Raw genomic sequence first — 23257 nt, 5'->3', positions numbered from 1 at the left:
CTAAGGGTTCAGACATGCCGTGTCAACCATGTAATTCTCAGCTAGCTGCCATAGAGAAACGTTTGACTGCTGAAAACCAAACAAAAATGTCGCGCGTTAAGTCGAACAAAACAAATCTTGCAGCATTGATTTTAGTTTTCCCCTAGATCATAAATACACGTCACTCTGGGAACACGCCATTTTATGATATCGATTTTTCATCTAATTTTTGTTAGGCGATAGAATTGTCCCGAAGAAAAAACAATTCTAAATCGATTTTTTTTCTGATTGTGTACACTGTTTAATTATTAAAATGTTTTTTTTTCATCATTAGATTACACCTTAGTCGGTTCACCGCGGACCCCCCCCCCCCCCTTGTCGCACCCACCCCCCCCCCCCCACCACCTCCAAACTCTGGAGGACAAAGACTAAATCGATAATTGGGGTGGGGTAGGATAGAGGGGTGGGGGCAGGGAGTGTCACAAATTTAAATTGGTGCAGATGGCGATGACCTTCAGGACAAATGTCACGTTTTTAAACCGCTGGTAACTGTTATATTTATGGTAGGGGCTGGTCTGTGTGTGTGTGTGTATGTGTATGTCTGTGTGTTTTTGGTAGGGGTTTGTCAGTGTCTGTGTTTGTGGGTGTGTGAATCCTTTAGTGAGCGGCGTATGTTCTGGTTTATGTGTGTATGTGTATGTAACGATGTGTGATGTTATTATCACACGCGGATGTGACTGTTTTGTTAACGGATATGATGTGTTGCCGTAGGATCAAAATATCGAGATATTTATTTCAATTACCACTTCTACACCCTCTCCCACCCTCCCCACACAACTATCACGCTTCCATTTTATTCAGGAAGAAAAACATGTTTGTGCGGCGTTACGACCCATGGGGGGGGGGGGGGAGGAAGTTTTTTTTTTTTTTTTTTTTTTATGGGTGACAGTCGAGAAGCGACACAAATTTCGGGGCGAGTGTAAATTTGAGGGATCCGAGGCCGGGGCGAGTGGCATTAGTCACTTCTAGACGCCGTGCGTGTGAGCGGCCTGACCTCATTGTTCTCTTTGTCTGCCTGGTCCAGGCATCAGCCAGTACATGGCCAATTAAGTCCTGTTGTCAGAGGCGCCTTATCAGCGCGCCTGATTGGGATACAAGGGGCGGAACTCGTGTAAGTACTCATCTTTTTAGTTTATTTACATAACCAGCACGTTGTCACGCTAGCACCGTGTAAGGTCATGCTAGCACCCTGTGTCACGTTTGCACACCGTGCCAACAAACTGTGCCCTGTGTTATTATTCCTACCCCCCCCCCCTATTGACGATGTAAACAAAACTCACGTGTTGCGGGTCTATATTTTGATCATGCCGGGAGGTAGTAGAGTTATCTTTCTTGTCGTGATTGGCCGCTAGTCGTATCACTAGGTGTACCGTACTATCTCCAGTAAACGTGGTGTGATTGGCCGCCCGTGGTATCACTAAGTTTACCGTACTATCTCCAGTAAACGTGCTGTGATTGGCCGCCCGTCGTATCACTAAGTTTACCGTACTATCTGCAGTAAACGTGGTGTCGTATACACAGCTGGCCCTACAAGGATAAACACGACCAGAAGAAAAACGCCAATCTCAGCCGCCGATAAAGAGAAAATTAAGACGTATTGTTAGAGGCTTATGATAGAGGGGAAATAACCAAGACACAATCTGCCGATTAAGTCCCCTGCTAATAGGCTTGTTTGAATGGATTCGGTCACAAAGTTGACAATTTATCTGAGGAATAATTAGACGCTTGCAGATTAAAGGTGCGCGGTTGGATTATCTGTGTTCACACACGGATTAAGGGGATTTGGCCAAGATCTCCAGAGATTACATTAGGCCTACATGGAGCGTACAAGAACGCTAAGTGTGTTAACTATTATACAAATACCAGGTCAAATACATGTTACTGTGTACACCAGATCAAATACATGTTACTGTGTACACCATACGACTTCTGGGTGTGATGTAAAAATAGGGAGGAAAGAAATACACATAGTATTAAGTACCATACTGCACTGAGTACTATAAATCCCAAGACCAGACTGTACTGATTACTACAAAAGACACGTATCATACTGTACTGAGTACCATAAAAGTACAATCGTAGAATGTTGTCCATAATGTTACCGTACCGTTAAGAAAATTCAATGTGAAGGTCAATATGAAATTATCCCCAACCACCCTCCCCACCCACAGCATGCACGTGAGGGCATGAATACATGTCTGTGTGCTATCTTGACTCAGACGAGAGTGCTCATGACATCTAGAATCTAACTTGCTTCCCTCCCTTTGTCTTAATTGTTGGTTATTCGTGGATCCACCCTAATATTGGGCCAACTCCCCCCCCCCCCCACTCAACCCCTCACGTCCAGCGGCCCGTCCAAAGCAAACATTCCCGGGCCAGCGACGGGAGGGACTAGGGCGAGTTATTATCGGAGCTAAATTGTAGCGGCCATGTCCGCGGGCCACTGGGGCTATTGGAGTGCGCGCGCAGTTTCTTGTGAGTCGTCTGTTCAAGGCTCAGGTAACTTTCTTTTTATCTTGGTGTGTACAGGCAGTAGTGGCAGGGAGTAGTGGCAGGTAGTAGTGGCAGGTAGTAGTGGCAGGTAGTAGTGGCAGGCAGTAGTGGCAGGTAGTAGTGACAGGTAGTAGTGGCAGGTTGGTAGGTAGTAGTGGCAGGCAGTAGTGGCAAGTAGTAGTGGCAGGCAGTAGTGGCAGGCAGTAGTGGCAGGCAGTAGTGGCAGACTTTAGTGACAGGTAGTAGTGGCAGGCAGTAGTGGCAGGCAGTAGTGGCAGGCAGTAGTGGCGGGCAGTAGTGGCAGGCAGTAGTAACAGACTGATATGCAGTAGTGACAGGAAAAAGTGGCAGGCAGTAGTGACAGGCTGGCAGGGAGTAGTCAAGTATTTACAATCAACAATGTCATGCTTACATGGAACTAAAAAAAACAACTATTTGTTAGGTATTATAGTTTTTTAGTCAGATATTATTCGAAGAAACTTTATTTATCCGACGTCTATAAGTTTATCCCTCTCTCTCTCTCTCTCTCTCTCTCTCTCTCTCTCTCTCTATATATATATATATATATATATATATATATATATATATATATATATGTTTAAACATTATACCAATAACGCGTTTGCATTTCAATCTTTATATTCTAAAAAGTGCCTTGTTAAAACTAATAAAACACTACTTAAATAAATAAAAAGAAACAACGTATTCAGGGGAAGCAATTCAACTATTTACACGTTTGAATGTTTATCTTAAACTGGGTAGTTTCCCCTTGACTTTTTGTTTTGTGTCGTCTATACCTGCGTTTAATTCTTGTTTGGTCCAGTGGTCGAGTAGTTAGACGGTGGTTGTTACCGCACCTTTCATGCAGATAGATTAGATAGATAGATAGATAGATAGATAGATAGATAGATAGATAGATAGATAGATAGATAGATAGATAGATAGATAGATAGATAGATAGATAGATAGCTGGATGGATGGATAGATAGAGGGTAGTATTAGAATAAATTATAAATAGATCTATATCTAATAAATAGGAGCCTACTGTATTTAAACGTATTAGATCTAGTATTATAGTAGTATTAGATTAAATTAGTACCAGATCTAGATCTACAGTTAGATATTTTCAAATAAAATTGTGTCTTAATATCACCTGGGACAAGCTGGAAATATTTGTTATAAAATATTTTGTCTAGCACATCTTTTACAGGCATGAGAAAACAATATTTTATGTTCCCAAAACCTTGCCTAACTTATCGTATGCTTTTTTAAAGGCAGGGACTATAACTCTGCTTCCATTCTGGAGCTTCCTATAGGGTCGGGTGTTGGCGGTTAAAAATTCGAATCGAGGCTTCTAGACGTTGTGTAACTGCCCTGTCAGCAGACGTGTGGTTTGCAGCAAACAAAGCTGCATTCATTGGAATATTCCCTTACCCAGCTGTTTTTTTTAATATCACAACGAGATTCTAGATCTAGAAATTCAGGCCTACACAAATGACCATCTCAACCGACCGCTGGCCAACTTAGGCACTGGTCAACCAGCATTCACTGGGTCCCTAGTGTCTAGACTTGTAGAACTATATCTAGATCTAGATCTAGCTCTTAAGTTTAGCAACTTCAGTGAATTATAAACGTGTCTACTAGATCTAGATATAGATCTAAGTTTTTAACTTTTCCTAAACCAAAAAGAAATATTAAAATGAATCTAAGAAGAGCCCCCATTATATTTGTACCTGCAGATAACGACGTCAGGTGAATCTCTAGCGTGTTGACAATGGCGGACAACTTTTACCTGTGTGCGTTAGCCTCCCCTCCCTCCCCACCTGAAATGTAGCCGGCTCGTTAGTCGCCAAGCGCAGCCTAGACAGGCCCGACCTAGTTAGGCCCGACTTGCCCTTGTGTGTCATGTGTCAACGCTTTTTAAATTTTCAAACGGACAGTGCGAGAAGTGTGTAGTGATGGTACTACGACTTAGCAGAAGTGAACTTACCCTTACATTCTGGATTTATACTTTCTGATAGATTTTTTTCTGGATTTCTGGTATTTTCTAGGTGATTTGATTAAATGTAAATTGATTATTTATTTATAGCTGTACAGGTGACATTGTGTTTGTCATTGGTTGGAACACTTCTATCAGACGACACATTCCAGAATTAATGAGATACGAAGGTGTCATCGCTGTGGACTTGACAGTGGGACAACTTCTTTAGCTTTGGAGTTGTTGTTTTCTATTTTTGGACCTAAAAAACTTTGACAGAGAGTAATTAACATAATTATTGAATTAAGTGTTTTTAATCCCACTTCGTGCCTAGCCTTCAGTAGGCTAGTGAGCTGTCTTTACTGACTTTACCCTAAAAAAATGGCCTAAAATAGTAAAATGAAAACCAGACTAAACTTAATAAATAATAATGCTATTGTATTAATATTCTACTAGATCTAGATTCTAGATCCTTCAAGATCTATTTATCTAGATCTAGATCTAGATTTATTGAGTATTAGATTATGTACTGGGGCCTAAATTAAAAAATATATATGATAATTTCTATGAAGATTAATGATAAGCAGGTCTATTTTAACATAGAAAATCCAGGCCAAACTACAAGCTATCATTTTTATTCTAAACAAAATATTTGTGTTAAAATGAAAAATAGATCTAGATCAGGTCTACTTCTTTTCAAACTAAAACTTCCCTTTACAAACAGATGTTATATTGTAAAATACCTTTTTGCAAGGTGTGAAAAGCTAGTAGTTAGTAGTAGATCTAGGTTTACTCTAGGTTACTATATTCTAGGCCAAATCTTTTCAATAGAAAAAGTTCCTATTAAATTGTTGTTTTAGCCTATGGCAAATAAATGGGGAGAGCATGTCTGCATGAAAGAACATTCACCTGCTAACCTAAAAGTCTCGAGTTTGGGTCCCTGGCCTAGTTGTAGTATGTCCCTGAGTCCACCCAGCTTTAATGGGAACCTAGCTGACATTAGGGATAGTAAAGGCTGCTGAGCTTAGTGCTGACTACACTTCCATTCATATGCTGAGGTCACAGAAACAGCTGAACTCTACTTCACTTGCCCCATGGACAGCCAGATTAGAAAGTGAACGACTTACCTAACCAATGTGAAATAATACTTAGACATCATCAGGCTGATAATTTAAAAAAAATTTCACATAGGAACTGAAGATCAGTACCTGCACAGAAGACCTGCGGCAAAAGCCAACAGGTTTCACATCAATACCTGCACAGTGATACCTGCACAGTAGACCTGCGGAAAAGCCAACAGTTTTCACATCAATACCTGCGCAGTAGACCTGCTAAAATTCCATACTTTAGTTAGAGTAGTTTCAATAGTGGTTGTTACTACAAATTATCCCTGCAGGTACCCTAAAAGTGGGCCTCACAATATAGTACCCTAAAAGTGTGTCTTACACCATAGTTGGGGACCCAAAGAGTGGGTCTAACATTAAAAAGATCTACCTATCACATAACTTAAAAATATCTATCCAGAGGCATAGCGACACTTCCCGGCGACTGGGGACAAACTTTTAATTTGCACACACCCCCCCCCTCAAACTTTCAATTTGTTTTTCCAACCCATTTTGGCACCCCCTATGGTCGGCGCCCGGGGAATATGCCCCCCCCCCCCCTATATCTATCCAAATTTAGTAACAATTATTAGTGTGAAACATCTTGAAAATGCAATTTTAAATATTCCTGTACAAGTAAATTTTATTTGAAAAGTTTCCTCAAAGCTGTCAGAACCTAAAGTTTTGCTGAAATTTGTGTGTGTGGTCACTGACTGACCACTTGAAAACTGTGTTCACCACACTTTATAGTGTCCGGCTATATTTAGAATGTAATATAACTGATAAGCCATTTAACCAATTTGTTATAGAATATATTGATTAGCCACTTAGCTAATTAGTTTTATCAGGTGCATGGAGAGTTGTCTTTCCTACTACAGGCGTGTATCCAATTTGTTAGAGCTGTTTAATTAAAAAAAAATATTTCAATTCTTTTTTTGTAACAAACTTGTTTTAATCCCCTGTCTCAGTGGTCAAATTTTTTGTTCTAACTTCTGTTGTTAGACCTGCCAGTGGCCTGCTAAAAAATTGTGCCATCAAGTAGAAAGGAATGAAACAACAAAAACAAAGCTTGTGTATCTGTTGGTTGGTGACCTAATGACACAAACTTTGGTACACTTTCTTGTATCTAGTACAAGTCTGACAATAGTTCGGTGTACATGTTGAATGTCACATACCTGGCCAGACTTTGGTACACATCAACTGTACATGACAGATGTCATGCGTGAAAAATTATTTTAAAGGTTCCACAAGGAGATGCCATTTTGTTCCCTTCTCACCTGAGTTTTATTTCTGTCTGGCTGTGCATGATTTGGTATGTTCCAACATGTTTTGGTATGTTCCATCATGTTTTAGTATGTTCCATCATGTTTTAGTATGTTCCATCATGTTTTGGTATGTTCCATCATGTTTTGGTATGTTCCATCATCAAATAATTATTTTTGCAGGTGTCGCTACCAGTTTCCTTAACAACTGATCTCATTTAGAACAATCTCAATTCATTGCTGTCTTGCCTACAGTCATACATAATTCCATATACTTGCAAACAGTTTAAAATAGACTTGTGTTGAAAAACATTAAGTTTTATTTGATGTATGTTACTGAAGTATAGGGAGACTTTAAGACTTGTCATGTTGTAAATAAAAATGTGTTTAAAAAGTAAACTGTTAATTGTCTTCTCTTTCACAGATGTGAGCCTGTTAGAGGATTACTTCCCTTAACATCATCTCTCCTGGATTATCTACCTTAATTGGATATATTTTTACCTGAAAAAGTAATTCCTAAATTGTTTTGTGTGGATTACAAATAACACCTGAATTGTGCATTGGATTATTAATGGATCCCTAAGTGTGGATTACACTGAAATGTTGGATATTTGATGGCACTATTTAATGGACATTGTGTAAGTATATTTAGCTTTAAATAGACTTAAACATGACTGTTTTAATAGCTTGGACAGTCATTATTATTAGCCAACAGTTTACTTTGTTAATTAATGAGGCAATATTATTCAAAGATTATTAGTTTTTGTAATTAAATTAGAATTAATGAGTTAGGTTTATATAACTCTAAATGTCCAGCTCTAGACGATAAAACAAAAGTGTTTGTGTGTCAAATATTTAGATGTTGATCTTACCAACTGGGTGGCACTTACAAATTACTTGAGTTTTGTACTTTAGTGTTGTTGGTCCTACTGTCTTTTTGGAATGTTTTGATTAGGATTGTAAAAAGCTGCTTTAAAATACTTTTCAAAAGTTCACGAGAAATGTTATAATTACTTCATTTCTAACATATCACATGTTTTGTTGAGTACTTGGCTAGTGGTCAGTATGTCAACACTGGCTAGTGGTCAGTATTTCAACACTGGCTAGTGGTCAGTATTTCAACACTGGCGAGTGGTCAGTATGTCAACACTGGCTAGTGGTCAGTATGACAACACTGGCTAGTGGTCAGTATTTCAACACTGGCTAGTGGTCAGTATGTCAACACTGGCTAGTGGTCAGTATGTCAACACTGGTTGTCCCAAGTATTGGTGGACACAGTGAGCAAGACAAAGGGAATTGATCTGGCATTGACCAAGTCACACTGTTCCCATTATTCTCTCCCTTGGACCAAGCTGTCAGTGTCCACTCATATGGTCTAAGTAGCCTTGTGTGTACTCTGTCAGTAGGCCAACATCACATCTTTCTATATTGGTGTTTATCTTTTGTTAATAAAGTTACAGTATAAATAAAAGAACATTATTTGGTGCTTTGGATAAGTTATTCTCTTCTAAAAAAATATGGCGAATATTGAACAAAATCAATTCGAAATTTATTTTAAATTATTAGTCTTTATACAAAATGTCATGTTTAATAAAAAAATAAACTATATAAAGCAATAATAAGTCTATACATGACGATTTTTTTTACCAAACTTAGATCAGTATTTTTTCATCATATCAATAACATGCCACTTATTAAGATTTTGATGAAAGCTAAATTCTAGCTCCGAGATTTAGCATTGAGTAATTTTTTATTAAAACACAAAATGATGTGCAGCTAGATCTTTGTGATAGTCTCTTAGTGATCAAATAAAGGTGCAGTAGTCTATTATTGTGAATGAATGCATTAAAAATTGGTATTAATTGTCCTGTATTGGTTATTGCTTTAAACAGTACTTTCAAAGTTTACACCACAAAAACATTTTGTTAGTATGTTGTTGTGTCATGTACTTGACTTCATCATGGAGTAGTGATCTACATGGTCAGTAGAAATTGTTGGACACTATTCAGGTTTGTGATCACAACTTGAATATTTGGTCATAACTAAACTTTTGCTCATCAGCTAAACAATTTTTGCTCATCAGCTAAACAATTTTTGCTCATCAGCTAAACTTTTGCTCATCAGCTAAACTTTTGCTCATCAGCTAAACTTTCAACATTAGTTAATTTCTTAGACGCCATCTAATGTTTTGGCCCCTTGTGGGTAGTGTTGTCTGTTTCATCAAATTTGACCACTGAGTAGCCACTTGATATTTGTACACATGGATTCACTGGTCAGCAAAATGTAAACATCTGATATTAGGGGATCCAATCTATTGCACACTGTGTGTACAATATTGTACCTTGCCTTCTCTCTCTATAAATGTGTACAATCTAGACAGATACAACACTCCTGCAACAAACTCAAATGGCTGTTCTTCATCCTAGGCCACTCTACATACTAGACCAACCTACTTACTAGACCAACCTACTTACTAGACCAACCTTTCATACTAGGCCACCCTACATACTAGGCCACTCTACATACTAGACCAACCTACATACTAGGCCACTCTACATACTAGACCAACCTACTTACTAGGCCAAACTACATACTAGACCAGCCTACTTACTAGACCAACCCACATACTAAGCAACCCTACATACTAGGCCACCCTACCTCCTAGACCATTCTGTTTATCTTTTTCAGCTAAAGTTTTTTAATGATTACATATAATTAATGTGCGTGAATCTCTGAGATTAGACTGCTAACAATAGGTACTGTGACCAGCATTTCGACACAGTGACCTAGGACATATTGGACAAACTGACCAGACTGCTGACCTTAGTTGTCCTGGTGAAACTAACTAGGACATACTCTGGACAAACTGACCGGACAGTACCAGGACCAACACTGTCTCGGAGATTTAACAAAACCAGCTCCGAGCGGCCAAGCGCTTGTATGGACCACGGAAAGAAACTGAATAATGGCGGACAAATTCCTCCTTTCCCCTTCCCCGCTCCTACATCTACCCACCCATCTGTCCTACCCCCTCCAGTCGTCCCTACCCCCTCCATTCGTCCCTACCCCTCATCCACTCCAGCCATCCCTACCCCCGCCATCCGTCCCTACCCCTCAGCCATCCCTAGATAGCTGATCTCGCTATTGATTCATTTTTTCTCGTCATCTCACATTGCCTCCCCCCCTCCCCCCCCCCCCTCCCTCCGTGCAAGACTGGCATTTACTCTCCCTGACACACTCCTCCAGCCGCGCCCCTCCCCCTCCCTCCCTCCACCTCCCTCCCTCCACACGCCCATTGAGCTTTCTTTATTAATTCTATTGACTTTTTCCACTGCCGACTCCATCTCTGACAAACCCTGTAAACCGCCGATATTTTCTGATCCAGGCTCACAGCATATTCAACCCCTTCGGGGTCCTACACAACATATATTCGGGGTCCTACCCAACATGTTTGACCCCTCACTAAAGAGCAAAATAAACAACATATTTGGGGTCCTATGCAACATATTCGATCCCTCTCGAACGGGGTCCATCACAAATTTGACCCGTATCTAAACGGGACCTTGCGGGTTGTCTGACTCCATATTCAACCCCCTAGCTTATGTTGTTGTTGCAGTCAACCCGGAAGTAGACGTTGAGGGTAGTGTCATTACGCCTATCTGTAGAGCAAAGTATTTACTGCTGCAAGAATTCTAGACATACCGTCTGCTGCCAGTATTGATTTAACACGATGATGTATGCGGATGTGACGTCACTGTGCCGATACTGAAGGTTTACGTGTGTATTATTCAAAATATCGATTCCTTGGTATCGTGCCTAGAGGCGGAAGAATCGATTCCCCAGTATCGTGCCTAGTAGCGGAAGAAAAGGTCAATAAACAGGCTGGCTGATTTAAAAAAAAATGTTTTCTTCTTTTAATTTTCTGAGGTGATGTAAGACAAAGTGTATGCCTGTTGGGAAGGGTAGGGAGGGGGTTGGGCCTCGTTATGTAATATCAATCAGCCAGGAGTCAGCGTTGTTTTTAATATTTCACCTCCCGCCAGCAGCGTGAGACATCTCCCCTCGTCCATGCCAGCCCTCACATCTTATGGCTCGGTTTAAGCAATCATCTCGCGTATGCAAATGAGCTGTAAGGGGGAATAAATCGGTTGACGACTGGCTTTTTTCTAAAAGGCCAAACGATGACGCCATTAGCTCAGCTAGAGCCCGTATGTTGGCCAAAATGTTGGGGACATTTTGTCCTGCTGAACGTAATGTTGGGGACATTTTGTCCTGTTGGACGTAATGTTGGGGACATTTTGTAACGTCCAAGCTTCATTGTCTTTGTTTGACCCCCCCCCCCTCCGTTACAGTAAAGTTTTACGTGTCAACATGCGCCATACGACCCGTTCACTCCCGCTTTCAGTCTGCTTTTTCTGGATTCACTTTCAAAGTCTGCACATCCACGGACAGCTACAAGGCAGCAGTTGTAACTTTCGGAGTTTGCTGTCTCAGGCTTAGAGCCCCCATCTGCCCAACAGCAATCCTACCCGACCACATCAACCCAATGTCCTACCTGACCACACCAACCCAATGTCCTACCCGACCACACCAACCCAATGTCCTACCCGACCACACCAACCCAATGTCCTGTCTGACCACACCAACCCAATGCCCTGTCTGACCACACCAACCCAATGTCCTGTCTGACCACACCAACCCAATGTCCTACCCGACCACACCAACCCAATGTCCTACCCGACCACACCAACCCAATGTCCTACCCGACCACACCAACCCAATGTCCTGTCTGACCACACCAACCCAATGTCCTACCCGACCACACCAACCCAATGTCCTACCCGACCACACCAACCCAATGTCCTACCCGACCACACCAACCCAATGTCCTACCCGACCACACCAACCCAATGTCCTACCCGACCACACCAACCCAATGTCCTACCCGACCACACCAACCCAATGCCCAAGCAATATTGGGCAAGTTTTTATCTCAGTCAGGACGATTGAGGTTGTCAAACTTGTATGACACAACATTCTGACCGACATCAAAACATGCCCCTGTTGCTTGGACATTGGGGATGGCGTGGTTTGAGAACCTTGTTTCTCAGTAAGGATCAGCGCTGGTTAAATAGACTTAAGTAAACACATACATGTTTGTTTCAACCACTATCTCGTGGGTTGAACAACACCAACATTGGTGAAAACTTGTCTAGATTATAGTCAATTATGACTGAACCATTCAGGATTATAGTCAAAGATGTCTAACCATTGAGGAATATGTACTGTGTGCTTAAATGTTTAAACAGCTATTTAACTAAACTAGGCCGTTTTTTCTATGTGGAATTACCCTTTTTTGTGTCACCCTTTAGGATTGTACCATCTGTTGCGATCAGCGCTTGTGACGCCACTGTGTTGCATCATTGACCAACATATGATCCTTAACTCCCTGACCCCTACGAAGATCTTGACCCCCACTCTGGCCATGTTATGTACCACTCTGACCCTCGCACTGATTTATCCCCAAATCCCTTTTCCAATGATTAATTATCGATCCTACATCAGAGGACGGAACAATCCCAGAATCCGTTGGCCTGATCGAATGTCAGCTGATAGCTCATTTCTGTCCTGTCGTATGGAAATAAAAATGTTTCATAACCTGCTATCTGGCCACATAACCGGTTGGTTAGGGCTATGTGTGGTGGCCACATAACCGGTTGGTTAGGGCTATGTGTGGTGGCCACATAACCGGTTGGTTAGGGCTATGTGTGGTGTCCACATAACCGGTTGGTTAGGGCTATGTGTGGTGCCCACATAACCGGTTGGTTAGGGCTATGTGTGGTGGCCACATAACTGGTTGGTTAGGGCTATGTGTGGTGGCCACATAACCGGTTGGTTAGGGCTATGTGTGGTGGCCACATAACCGGTTGGTTAGGGCTATGTGTGGTGCCCACATAACCGGTTGGTTAGGGCTATGTGTGGTGGCCACATAACTGGTTGGTTAGGGCTATGTGTGGTGGCCACATAACCGGTTGGTTAGGGCTATGTGTGGTGGCCACATAACCGGTTGGTTAGGGCTATGTGTGGTGCCCACATAACCGGTTGGTTAGGGCTATGTGTGGTGGCCACATAACCGGTTGGTTAGGGCTATGTGTGGTGTCCACATAACTGGTTGGTTAGGGCTATGTGTGGTGGCCACATAACCGGTTGGTTAAGATTGACATAGGTCACGTTTGGTAGGGATGGTCAGATCTCAATAATGTTTGGTGGTGTTGTACTCCCTAAACCTCTGGTAAACATGGTCTACCTTTAGGGTTTAAACGTGGCTTTGTCCTTGTCTGTGGTATTTACTTCAAAAAATTGTTATTGGATTAGTGAAAGACTGAAACATTGAATGAACTGTAACCATCGGATAGGCTACTGCTAGACTGCATTGACCAGTCTGACCACTACATAGCATTGACCAGTCTGACCACTACATAGCATTGACCAGTGTCCGGTGAAGCTACTCAACGTCCACAGTTACACCAAACCCGCCTCCCCAGCCTAACCCGATTAGAACCTAATGAGGTCACATCCGGGTCAGATAAGGGTACGACCCTGGTGTCCGAGTTGTAAATTAGCCGGGCAGCTAATCACGTCAGGACTGGGCGCTTAATTCCAATCAACGTTTACTGGTTGGGCTGTGTCTGTTTTCTTCTGGACAAATTGAAACTCGTTAGGGCCTCGTTGTTTGGTTTATGGACTTTTCTTTACAGCTAGGTCGACAGTCAAAGTGGAGTCATGAACCAACTAGTGTACAGTGGAGTCATGAACAAACTAGTGTACAGTGGAGTCATGAACAAACTAGTGTACAGTGGAGTCATGAACAAACTTTACTAGTGTACAGTGGAGTCATGAAGGAACTTAACTATAAGTTACATAAAAACTCATGTCATGATGAGCAAACTTAACTAACCATCGTGCGTGGGGGTGGTGGAAGACACTTTTCTCGACAATTTGTCAATTATATCTCCATTGTTGCAGTTCTCTGGGTAGGATAATCAAGCACGGCTAGACTTTGTCTCTTCTCACCTCTTCACACACCCACTCGTGATTCCACCCACAGCCACACGTGATTCCAGCCACACCCACACGTGACTCCATTCCACAATGTTTTCACCACACGATTTGACCTTTCGTGACCAGCGGAATCGTGTTAATTCCCCCGGCGGTTGTTATTGGTCAGTTGGACCGAAACTGTAGTTGGGGTCAAGTGGTACAGTGGTCAACTCCTCAGTTTGCTAGAGTTGAAGTAAAACTGCTGAGCCGACAAGAATGTTGGGCAAACAAATATCATATTTTATTGGCCATGATTTGTCGACCATGTTTTGAACATGTTTGGTTTATGTACACGATTTAAAGATTTCAAGTTAATTTTCTGATTATTTGCATTTAACGCATAGGCTTGCATTTGGCTAATGTTTAACGTTTGGTCATTTCATTGGTCAGTATATAGCTTCTATTCAGTGGTCTTGAGCTCATAGTGCTGAGTTCGAAAAGTGTATTTGAAAAGCGAAACAAATCGACGTCAAACGCATCCATGTAATTTGTAGCTTGCTGACCAGACTTTGTAGCTTGCTGACCAGACTTTGTAGCTTGCTGCTCCCTTTAGATGACCTTTAGATGACCATATTTTGTAGCTTGCAGCTCCCTTTAGATGACCTGACCAGCACAGTGCCATTTCAAGTGGACAATCTGCGGGTGTTCATTCATTTTTTTAGCCTTACTTGAAGCCTGTGTTGAAAGCTGGATTAATATTACAGTTATGTCATAACTGGTTTTAAAACGTAATCCACTAAGTGAATATTTAATTTAGTTAATTAGGGTAATTAGAAGAGCGTCAGTGGAGGCGTGACAAGTCTGGTGCACTGTGACACGTTAGGTGCACTGTGACACGTTTGGTGCACTGTGACACGTTTGGTGCACTGTGACACGTTTGGTGCACTGTGACACGTTTGGTGCACTGTGACAAGTCTGGTGCACTGTGACACGTTTGGTGCACTGTGACAAGTCTGGTGCACTGTGACACGTTTGGTGCACTGTGACACGTTTGGTGCACTGTGACAAGTCAGATGCACTGTGACACGTTAGGTGCACTGTGACAAGTCTGGTGTCAGGTGCACCAGAAAACTTTTGCTAGATTCGAAGCTTGGAAGTTTAAAAACTTTGGTTGAGACTGTTAAACATTTATTGGTCAAACATAGTGACCAACGGTTGAGACCATTAAACATTTATTGGTCAAACATGATGACCAATACTGAACTATCGAGGCCAAACTCTCTGTACGAAACAGTAATGGTCAAGTGCTGTGACCAACACAGTAAACCTGGCCCTACTGGATACTGTAACTTCCAGAATGTTTTGAGAAAACCCCCTAGAGACGCCCCTGTGACCGCAGCGTTGTTTGATCCGGACAATTCCCAAGGACGCACCGACACAAACACAACTTTGTCCGGCGTGTCCACTGTTTCATTTTATTCCGTAAAAATTAAGACAAAATTTTTGCTTCTAACACAAGTTCAACGTCGTCATAAATAATATGGTAATCATCTCGTTTGAACCAGCTTTAGGAATTTTAGGAATTTAACTGAGTTGATGCCGCATGTCAGTTGTGGTTTTTTACTTATCCGTCAGCAGTGAGTGGGTAATGGGGGGGGGGGGTGTTAATTTGGGAAGAGGTGGGTAATTTGGGTAAAGTGGAGGGGGGTGTTTAGGTGGGTAATTTTGGGTAGGGGTGACCAATCTTTGTATTTACGGCTGATTGATAGAATCCTTGACCTCGAGGCCTGTATCTGAACTGCGCGTTAAACATCAACACACACTTGGAATGTTCTCGGTTGTCCAGCTGTTAACATTGACAACACTTTCTCCAGGTGAGGGAAATATTTTCCACGTGACTATTGCAGTCGGGAATCACGTGGGCTGTCCCAGCGGATTATTTGATGTATAGACGTGTAGGTGCTGTGTCATCACCTGTGGTCACGGCCTCTGGTTTTGACAAACTTGGCGACAGTTTTAAAATGGCTGCCGGCTCGCTCAGGCGGGATCTTTGTTCACGAGGGGTGTGCTAAAAATAGATCCCCTGGAGCTATAGACCCCCCCCCCTACCCCCGTCGATTAAAGTGTTTAAATCAGAGCGTCTCACAATGTCAGGCCAATCACTCAGTGACTCACCAGTCATGTCTGTTTGGATTCTGCCCACTGGTCATCATTCGTGCAGGAACTCTTGACATATTTGACCAACAGCCGATGTGTTTATTGGGGTGAGAGCTGCCGAAAGATGCTGTAAACCTGGTTTGAGAACCGTTGATCACAGTCTTCCCCCCTCCGTCTCTCCCTCCCCCCCCCCCCCCCACTAATGATGACGACCTATGTCTCAGCACATCCCAGTAGCTGTAGGCAATCATGTTTTATTGAAGCCATTATTTTAATCCAGGGGTCTCCAAACTACGGCCCGCGGGCCGGATGCGGCCCTCGAAGTCCTCTCATCCGGCCCGCGGAGATCTTTTTGTCCAAGGAAAAATCGTTTGTTGGTGATAGCTGAAGAACTTTGCCCAGAAAAATCAAAGACATGCCTGGAAGAAACTGGCCCCCGATCTGAAATTTGATAGTTAATGCGGCCTTCGGACTGAAAAGTTTGGAGACCCCTGTTTTAATCTGACGAGTAGGCGGTCACCTATGGCAGTCGTGTCAGGTCACCTCAGAGATTGTTCATTCCCCCCCCCTCTCTTGTCTGCTGCTCGTGTAGGTTGGGCCGGGAAACATGGTCTGCTCTATGGTGTTAGCAGCTAAAGGTGTCATATATGGGATCTGGTCTATGGTGTTAGCTACAGGTGTCATATATGGGATCTGGTCTATGGTGTTAGCTAAAGGTGTCATATGTGGGATCTGGTCTATGGTGTTAGCTAAAGGTGTCATATGTGGGATCTGGTCTATGGTGTTAGCTAAAGGTGTCATATATGTGATCTGGTCTATGGTGTTAGCTAAAGGTGTCATATGTGGGATCTGGTCTATGGTGTTAGCTAAAGGTGTCATATATGGGATCTGGTCTATGGTGTTAGCTAAAGGTGTCATATATGGGATCTGGTCTATGGTGTTAGCTAAAGGTGTCATATGTGGGATCTGGTCTATGGTGTTAGCTAAAGGTGTCATATATGGGATCTGGTCTATGGTGTTAGCTAAAGGTGTCATATATGGGATCTGGTCTATGGTGTTAGCTAAAGGTGTCATATATGGGATCTGGTCTATGGTGTTAGCTAAAGGTGTCATATATGGGATCTGGTCTATGGTGTTAGCTAAAGGTGTCATATATGGGATCTGGTCTATGGTGTTAGCTAAAGGTGTCATATATGGGATCTGGTCTATGGTGTTAGCTAAAGGTGTCATATATGGGATCTGGTCTATGGTGTTAGCTAAAGGTGTCATATGTGGGATCTGGTCTATGGTGATAGCAGCTAAAGGTGTCATATGGGATCAGGTCTATGGTGTTAGCCAAAGGTGTTATATACGGGTAGGCCTACTGGTTTAGGAATGGTGTAAGAAACAAATAAAGGATTCTATGGGTACCAAATGTATTATATGATTTCTTTAGACATTAGGGGTTTGTCCGTTACTCTACTGTTGTTGTTTTTGTTGCAAACATTTGATGAGGTCTTGCTCTCTTTACTGTTTGTAATGATGTGTTCGGGTCGGTAAAGCTCGTGGTTGCTAAACCGGAAAGTTCGTATCCCGTCAAATGAGGCTTGATACCTGGGGACAACAACCCATCTAGGAGAGACAGCTCCAAAATTAAGCAATTGCTGTCTTGTAGTTTGTTCTTGTTTGGACAAAGGAAGCAAATCCAGAAAGAAAAGCAGGCTGAAATCTTGAGTCAACGGCCTAAATATCTGGCGTCTAACATGTTGACGCGTAATTCTTGTGTTGGAGGGGAAAAAAGGTAACTTTGTCCACCGATAAAGACTAAGCCTCGTTTTCGATTAATTTACAAAGATGTGTTATCACTTCAAAGATAATACTTTAAATATTTTTTGCGATAATGAAGCTTTAACCTGCACGTGACATTTAACGTTGAGTATGAGCCTGTTTTTTTTTTTATTGTGTTCAGCATATGGTAGGGACGGAGTGGCCTAGCTCCAGAGAGCTAAACTGCTAACCCGTAAGTCCCGAGTTCGAATCCGGGTTCATGTCAGTAAACCGTCCCTGAGAAAAGAAAGTAAAGGCTGCTGGGCATAGTGCTGACCACATTATCCCTTCACTTGCCCCATAGACCGTCTTGTTTGGAAGAGGAACAACATATCAGGATCGTTGAAGTTGCATTTGTTGTTGGGTGGTGAGTTGTCTGCCTTGTGTTCTCATTTGTTGTTGTTGGATATTTAGTCTCTGTCTGAGTTACCACACATCCATAGCATAAACTCTGCCCAAACCCTCGACCCTGCCCAAACTTTCGACTCTGCCCAATAAAATAACTTGCATCTACAATTAAATTTTTGTCTTAAATCAAATTAGTCGAGATAATTTGACATTAAATATCTCGTTTTAAAGAAACCTGATTAAGAATATGATCTCTCTTTGAATATCCGATTTCAAGACGCGCCACATTTAAACCAAAGCTAATCTATGTCTGGGTAAACTGTTAAACCAACCGTTTCTGGGTAAACTGTTAAACCAACCGTTATCATCAGACCCAGTTGTCGGATAGGGTTTGAGTGTTGACAGGTGTCTCACCGCTCAGGTATGTCGAGGATTGTGTTACCTGTGCCCCGTAGAATGACCTAGTTTATGCTAATACGCCGGTATAATCTTACAGACAGGTATTAATCACACAGAATCACTGTACACCTGGGGGGGGGGGGGTTAGCGAAGGTTAAAACAATCTGTCTTACTCCCTGTATACGTGATATTAGTCGAGGATATGACAGCCGTTGTCATGGTCACCAGACCGTGACTGTTGCTGGGAATATGTCAGCCTAGAGTCAGTGCAGACGAGACAGAAGCAGTATATGGTGGTCAGTAACCTGACTGGACACAGTGTCCCAGACTGAAGGGATCAAACATCGCCGCCTTCCTTCAGACTGTCATATCACACGTCCTCCTTCATTTCTTTAAAATATTTCTTTCACGCGTTTTTTTTTTTTAAATTGACAAATATTTTTACAATAGGTCAAGTCCTTCTGTGTCCAACATCTAGCTGAAATGTGTCGCCAAATTTAAACAGTTGCAAATTAGTGTAGTTTTTTTTAAATTGCCTTATGACGTCACCCTAGAGCTGTATCGCCGAGTGGGGGGGGGGGGGCTTGATAACATGTAATGTTTAGCCCTTATCTTGATCAAACCACACAGATCGACAATTTGTCAAGTTTGGACAAACTACACATTCTCATGAGGTCAGCTTTGGTAAACATTGGCGTGTAGGGACAACATGTGTCGGTCGTGTAGGGACAACACGTGACGGTCGTGTAGGGACAACACGTGTAGGTCGTGTAGGGACGGTCGTGTAGGGACAACACGTGTAGGTCGTGTAGGGACGGTCGTGTAGGGACAACACGTGTAGGTCGTGTAGGGACGGTCGTGTAGGGACAACACGTCACGGTCGTGTAGCTAACTGCACGCTGCCCGTTGTCTCTCAAGACCTACTGTCTCACAATGTCTCACAAGACCTACTGTCTCATTATGCAGATGAAAAACTTGTCCAGAAATGTAAAAACAACGTTAGATGTTTTACCAAACAATAATATTATTTAAACATCTGACCTAGCCAATCGTATAAAAGCGTGTTTGATTCAACCTGCCCTGTGTTGTTATATTGACATTTAGATGTTTTTTATGATGACATCTCGACTTTCAGTCATGCTGACATTTAGTTGTTTCCTCTGATGTCATGCTGACATTCAGTTCCGTTTTCTCTAATGTCATATTGACATTTAGCTGTTTTCTTCAGATGCCGCCCCATTTGGGCCCCAGCATGACACGGTTGTTTACGACCGTTGGCATGACAACCGCATGTTTGGACCTCCATAGTCGGGAGGCTCCCAGACTCTAGTCTTGCCGGAACCCACGTGATGCCCGTCCGCCTCCCGGTGTTGTGTCCTACAGCAATGGTGGCCTGTCGTTAGAGCTGAGAAATCAATTGGTCAAGTAATGTCCATTGATCAAAATAGAAGCGCACTCTGCCATCTGCTGTTGATAAGGACGTTTTGATACGTGCACTTCGCCTATTGGTCGACCTTCGACCTTTGGTAATCTGGTCACTAGCGCTGATGTTGTCGGTAGCTGGTGCTGGTGGCGTGTCGGGTACTGGTGACTTTCTGGTGCTAGTGGCGTGTCGGGTAGTGGTGACTTTCTGGTGCTAGTGGCGTGTCGGGTAGTGGTGACTTTCTGGTGCTAGTGGCGTGTCGGGTACTGGTCACTTTCTGGTACTTGTGACTTTCTGGTACTTGTGACTGTCTGGTATTAGTGACTGTGATATTGTGACGTGTCCGGCAATTGTGATGGTAATTTAATGTCTAAGATATCTGTGTGGACGTATGATTCATGACGCCTGGCTATAAGCGGATGACATACAAGTTTTGGCATCACGTGATATCCGTCTGAGCAGTTTTTGTGTGCTTTATTGAAGGCTAGGTTTTTAAGTCCTTTGTTTATGATTGTCTGCATAGACAAGTGTCTACTTTAGACAAGTGTCTACTTTAGACAAGTGTCTACTTTAGACGCATGTTTACATCCGGTGATAATGCTCATAGTTTTCCACTTAATTTTTTTATTTTTGGATTACTTTACTGGGCCATGTCCATTGGAAAAACCTACACTTATAGATACACGTTGTCGTTTACATTTCTAATGTTAAACCGGGATCTATTATAGCAGTTAAATTTATGATAGGGGAAAAAAGGGGGGGGGGGGGGACTTTGGACCCTCCGGCAAGTGAGAAGATTTGTCCTACCCTTCAGTCCCTATTCTTCCCTCATCCTAAACCTTCCGTTGAGTCCCTAACTTTCCCCTGACCAGTAGGTTTGGATTATCTGTATGTTATATTTTGTTTAATCCAAGTTTTCCGACATGTACCCAACAGTCCCAAACATGAAATAAAATACCCCGCCCCCTCCCTTCTCCCCCCCCCCCCCCCTCCACCATACAGCTAGAGTTTACACCCCCCCTCCCCTCCCCATCATCACAACACTCATTCTGTAAGAGTTAAGGGGCATGCTCTCCATTGATTTGCCACATTGGTTATTTATTATTAAGCACATCAACCTTTGACCTTTGATTGTGAATGTTGGTGTCCCAGCCCTCGCCATTAAGCTCCAGCACGATTACATCCTCTCGTTCTGTTTGTCCTTGTCCACTCATACTCCTCTGTCCATATTTAGGTCAGTGGTATAATGCCGGTGGTCCAGTGGTATAATGCCGGTGGTCGCGCTAAAGAGTGGTCGCACCAAAGACTTGCCATGTGTCCACACAATTAAAAGCAGTAATGACCATTCCAAAAGCTAACGATCATTTTAAAACCAATGGGTTATTCCGAGCTAATGATCTTTTACAAAACTTACTCGAAAAGTTAATGATCTTTTTAAGTCCTTGGGACTATTCCAAAACTAATGATCTTTTTGAAAAGCTGTGATCTTTGATCTTTTTGAAAAGCTGTGATCTTTTCAAAACCTTGGGGACATTCCAAAATCCTCAGGTTATCCAATGAAGGCAATGATCATTCCAAAAACAACTGGACATATAATAAGTAGTGGTCAGTCTAAGAATTGCCTTAAGAACAATGTATACATCTTTTCAGCATTGTCCCTTTAAAACCCTAAATACTGGACTACTATCATTATACTCTCTAAGCGATTAATATTTGAAATCTCCAACCTTTTAAAAATATTAAACTTTTTTATAAATAGAAAAATGCTCAAATCTATATCCGAACACTCTAGTTTCCTCTTCGAATGTTAGACCTTTAAACCAGACGTCTTCCTTCGCCTTATTTAGTTTCCTCTTCAAATGTTAGATCCTTAAATCAGATTTTTTCTTCATCTGTAGCCTTGTTAGCACCATCTAACAAAATGTTGTCACCTCCCCACCCGTCACCCCCACCCCCAGGGATCAATGTCTACCAGGGACGTGTCAAGCCGCGAGCAGCCCCGAGCATAATTTCCCGTTTGTTTTTGCGAGAGCCGATACATCTGAGGAGCCTTTTTGTGAGTGGACACGGCCTTCCACCCTTGGTGAGACTAGCCCGGCCACGAGATCAGTAGCAACTGGACCCACGAGACGAGTGACCAACTGGACCCATGATTCCCCTAATGAGTCAGGCCGGATGGCAGCGTGGGTAGTGTGGCCGCTGCGACAGGAATAACCCGTGACCCGGCCATTGTTCCGTTCACCTTAAATCAAAGGGGAATAACTAATCTTGATTCTTTCAGCATCTTCTGTGAGAGGCGGCTGCGGTGTTTTGGACTTTAGATTTTTCACATGTTAAACTACCACGCACAGTGTTAGGTTTAAAGTTGTGGAGCTAGTTAGTGATTGGTTATTCATTGGTTGTTTATCACGAGTTCTGATCACGTTTTTTATCTCGGCCGTTCTGACGTGCGGACAAGTCGAGTTCGTGTTGTGCGGCATTTTGTTTTAACTCTTCTCGAGTTGTTTGCAAGTTTTTGTCTTCTATTTGTGTGAGCTTCGTGTGACAAAAAGTGCTAGTTCTGTGAGTGTTCAGGATGGGATGTTAAACTCTTGTCCAGCCGGATGGGATGTTAAACTATTGTCCAGCCTACAAAGTGGATGTACTAATTGTCTGTCTCGCCCCTGGTCAAGTGGATAATTCTTTAAGTGTGATAACTGGATTAAAATCGGTCAATTTTTATGTGCGAGATTTTTTTTCCGTATTTAGTTGCGTTACTTATAAGTGCGTTTATTTTTCGTTAATGCGTTATAAGCGCAGGCTTTATTTCGTGTTACTACCTTTTGCTTGACCCGAAGGAATCGTGATAGGAATTCTAGAGCTGGCATTTAGGAGCTATCGGTACACTCTTTACTTTTTAAAACATACTTCTGGATTTTGGATAAACTCTGCCTCACCTGCACTGTGTAGGATTTGTTATTGTTACTGCGTTGATGTACAGGTATCTGTAAAGATGTTGTTTGTGTGCTCTCTCCAGGTAAGCAATTCTCTAGTTTGACCTCCGCCGGACCAGGTGAAGATGGGGGGCCTTGCCTTGCTAGTCGCCCTGTCCTGTCTGGCAAACATCGGAACTACCCAGGCTGTCGGAAGTGAGTACACATTTTTATATATTTTTTTATCAAACGAAGAGAAATATAGCTACCCCACTGTCCCAATACTATTGAGAACC

At 42.5% G+C, this 23257-nt stretch overlaps 1 protein-coding gene across 19 annotated transcripts in view; it reads left to right on the top strand.

Annotated features, from left to right (window-relative positions):
* LOC131941618 (tyrosine-protein phosphatase Lar) overlaps positions 1-23257 on the top strand; it is a 180646-nt gene that overhangs the window by 57128 nt on the left and 100261 nt on the right. For 7 of the 19 annotated variants that reach the window (XM_059300958.1, XM_059300957.1, XM_059300969.1 and 4 more), the window contains exons 1-3: positions 4448-4583; positions 7300-7513; positions 23066-23177. In XM_059300958.1, coding sequence (XP_059156941.1) covers positions 23108-23177 — 70 coding nt within the window. In that variant the 5' untranslated portion in view covers positions 4448-4583; positions 7300-7513; positions 23066-23107. Of the gene's footprint in view, positions 1-1036; positions 1151-2520; positions 2539-4446; positions 4599-6821; positions 6946-7299; positions 7514-22175; positions 22930-23065; positions 23178-23257 lie in introns of those variants that run through there. The other 12 variants (XM_059300960.1, XM_059300947.1, XM_059300948.1 and 9 more) reach the window with 10 other exon arrangements.

Source organism: Physella acuta, unplaced genomic scaffold, assembly GCF_028476545.2.
Source record: "Physella acuta isolate Inbredline_101_S28 unplaced genomic scaffold, ASM2847654v3 ptg000367l, whole genome shotgun sequence".
Lineage (NCBI taxonomy): Eukaryota > Metazoa > Mollusca > Gastropoda > Physidae > Physella > Physella acuta.
This window is presented reverse-complemented; position numbering and strand designations above follow the sequence as displayed.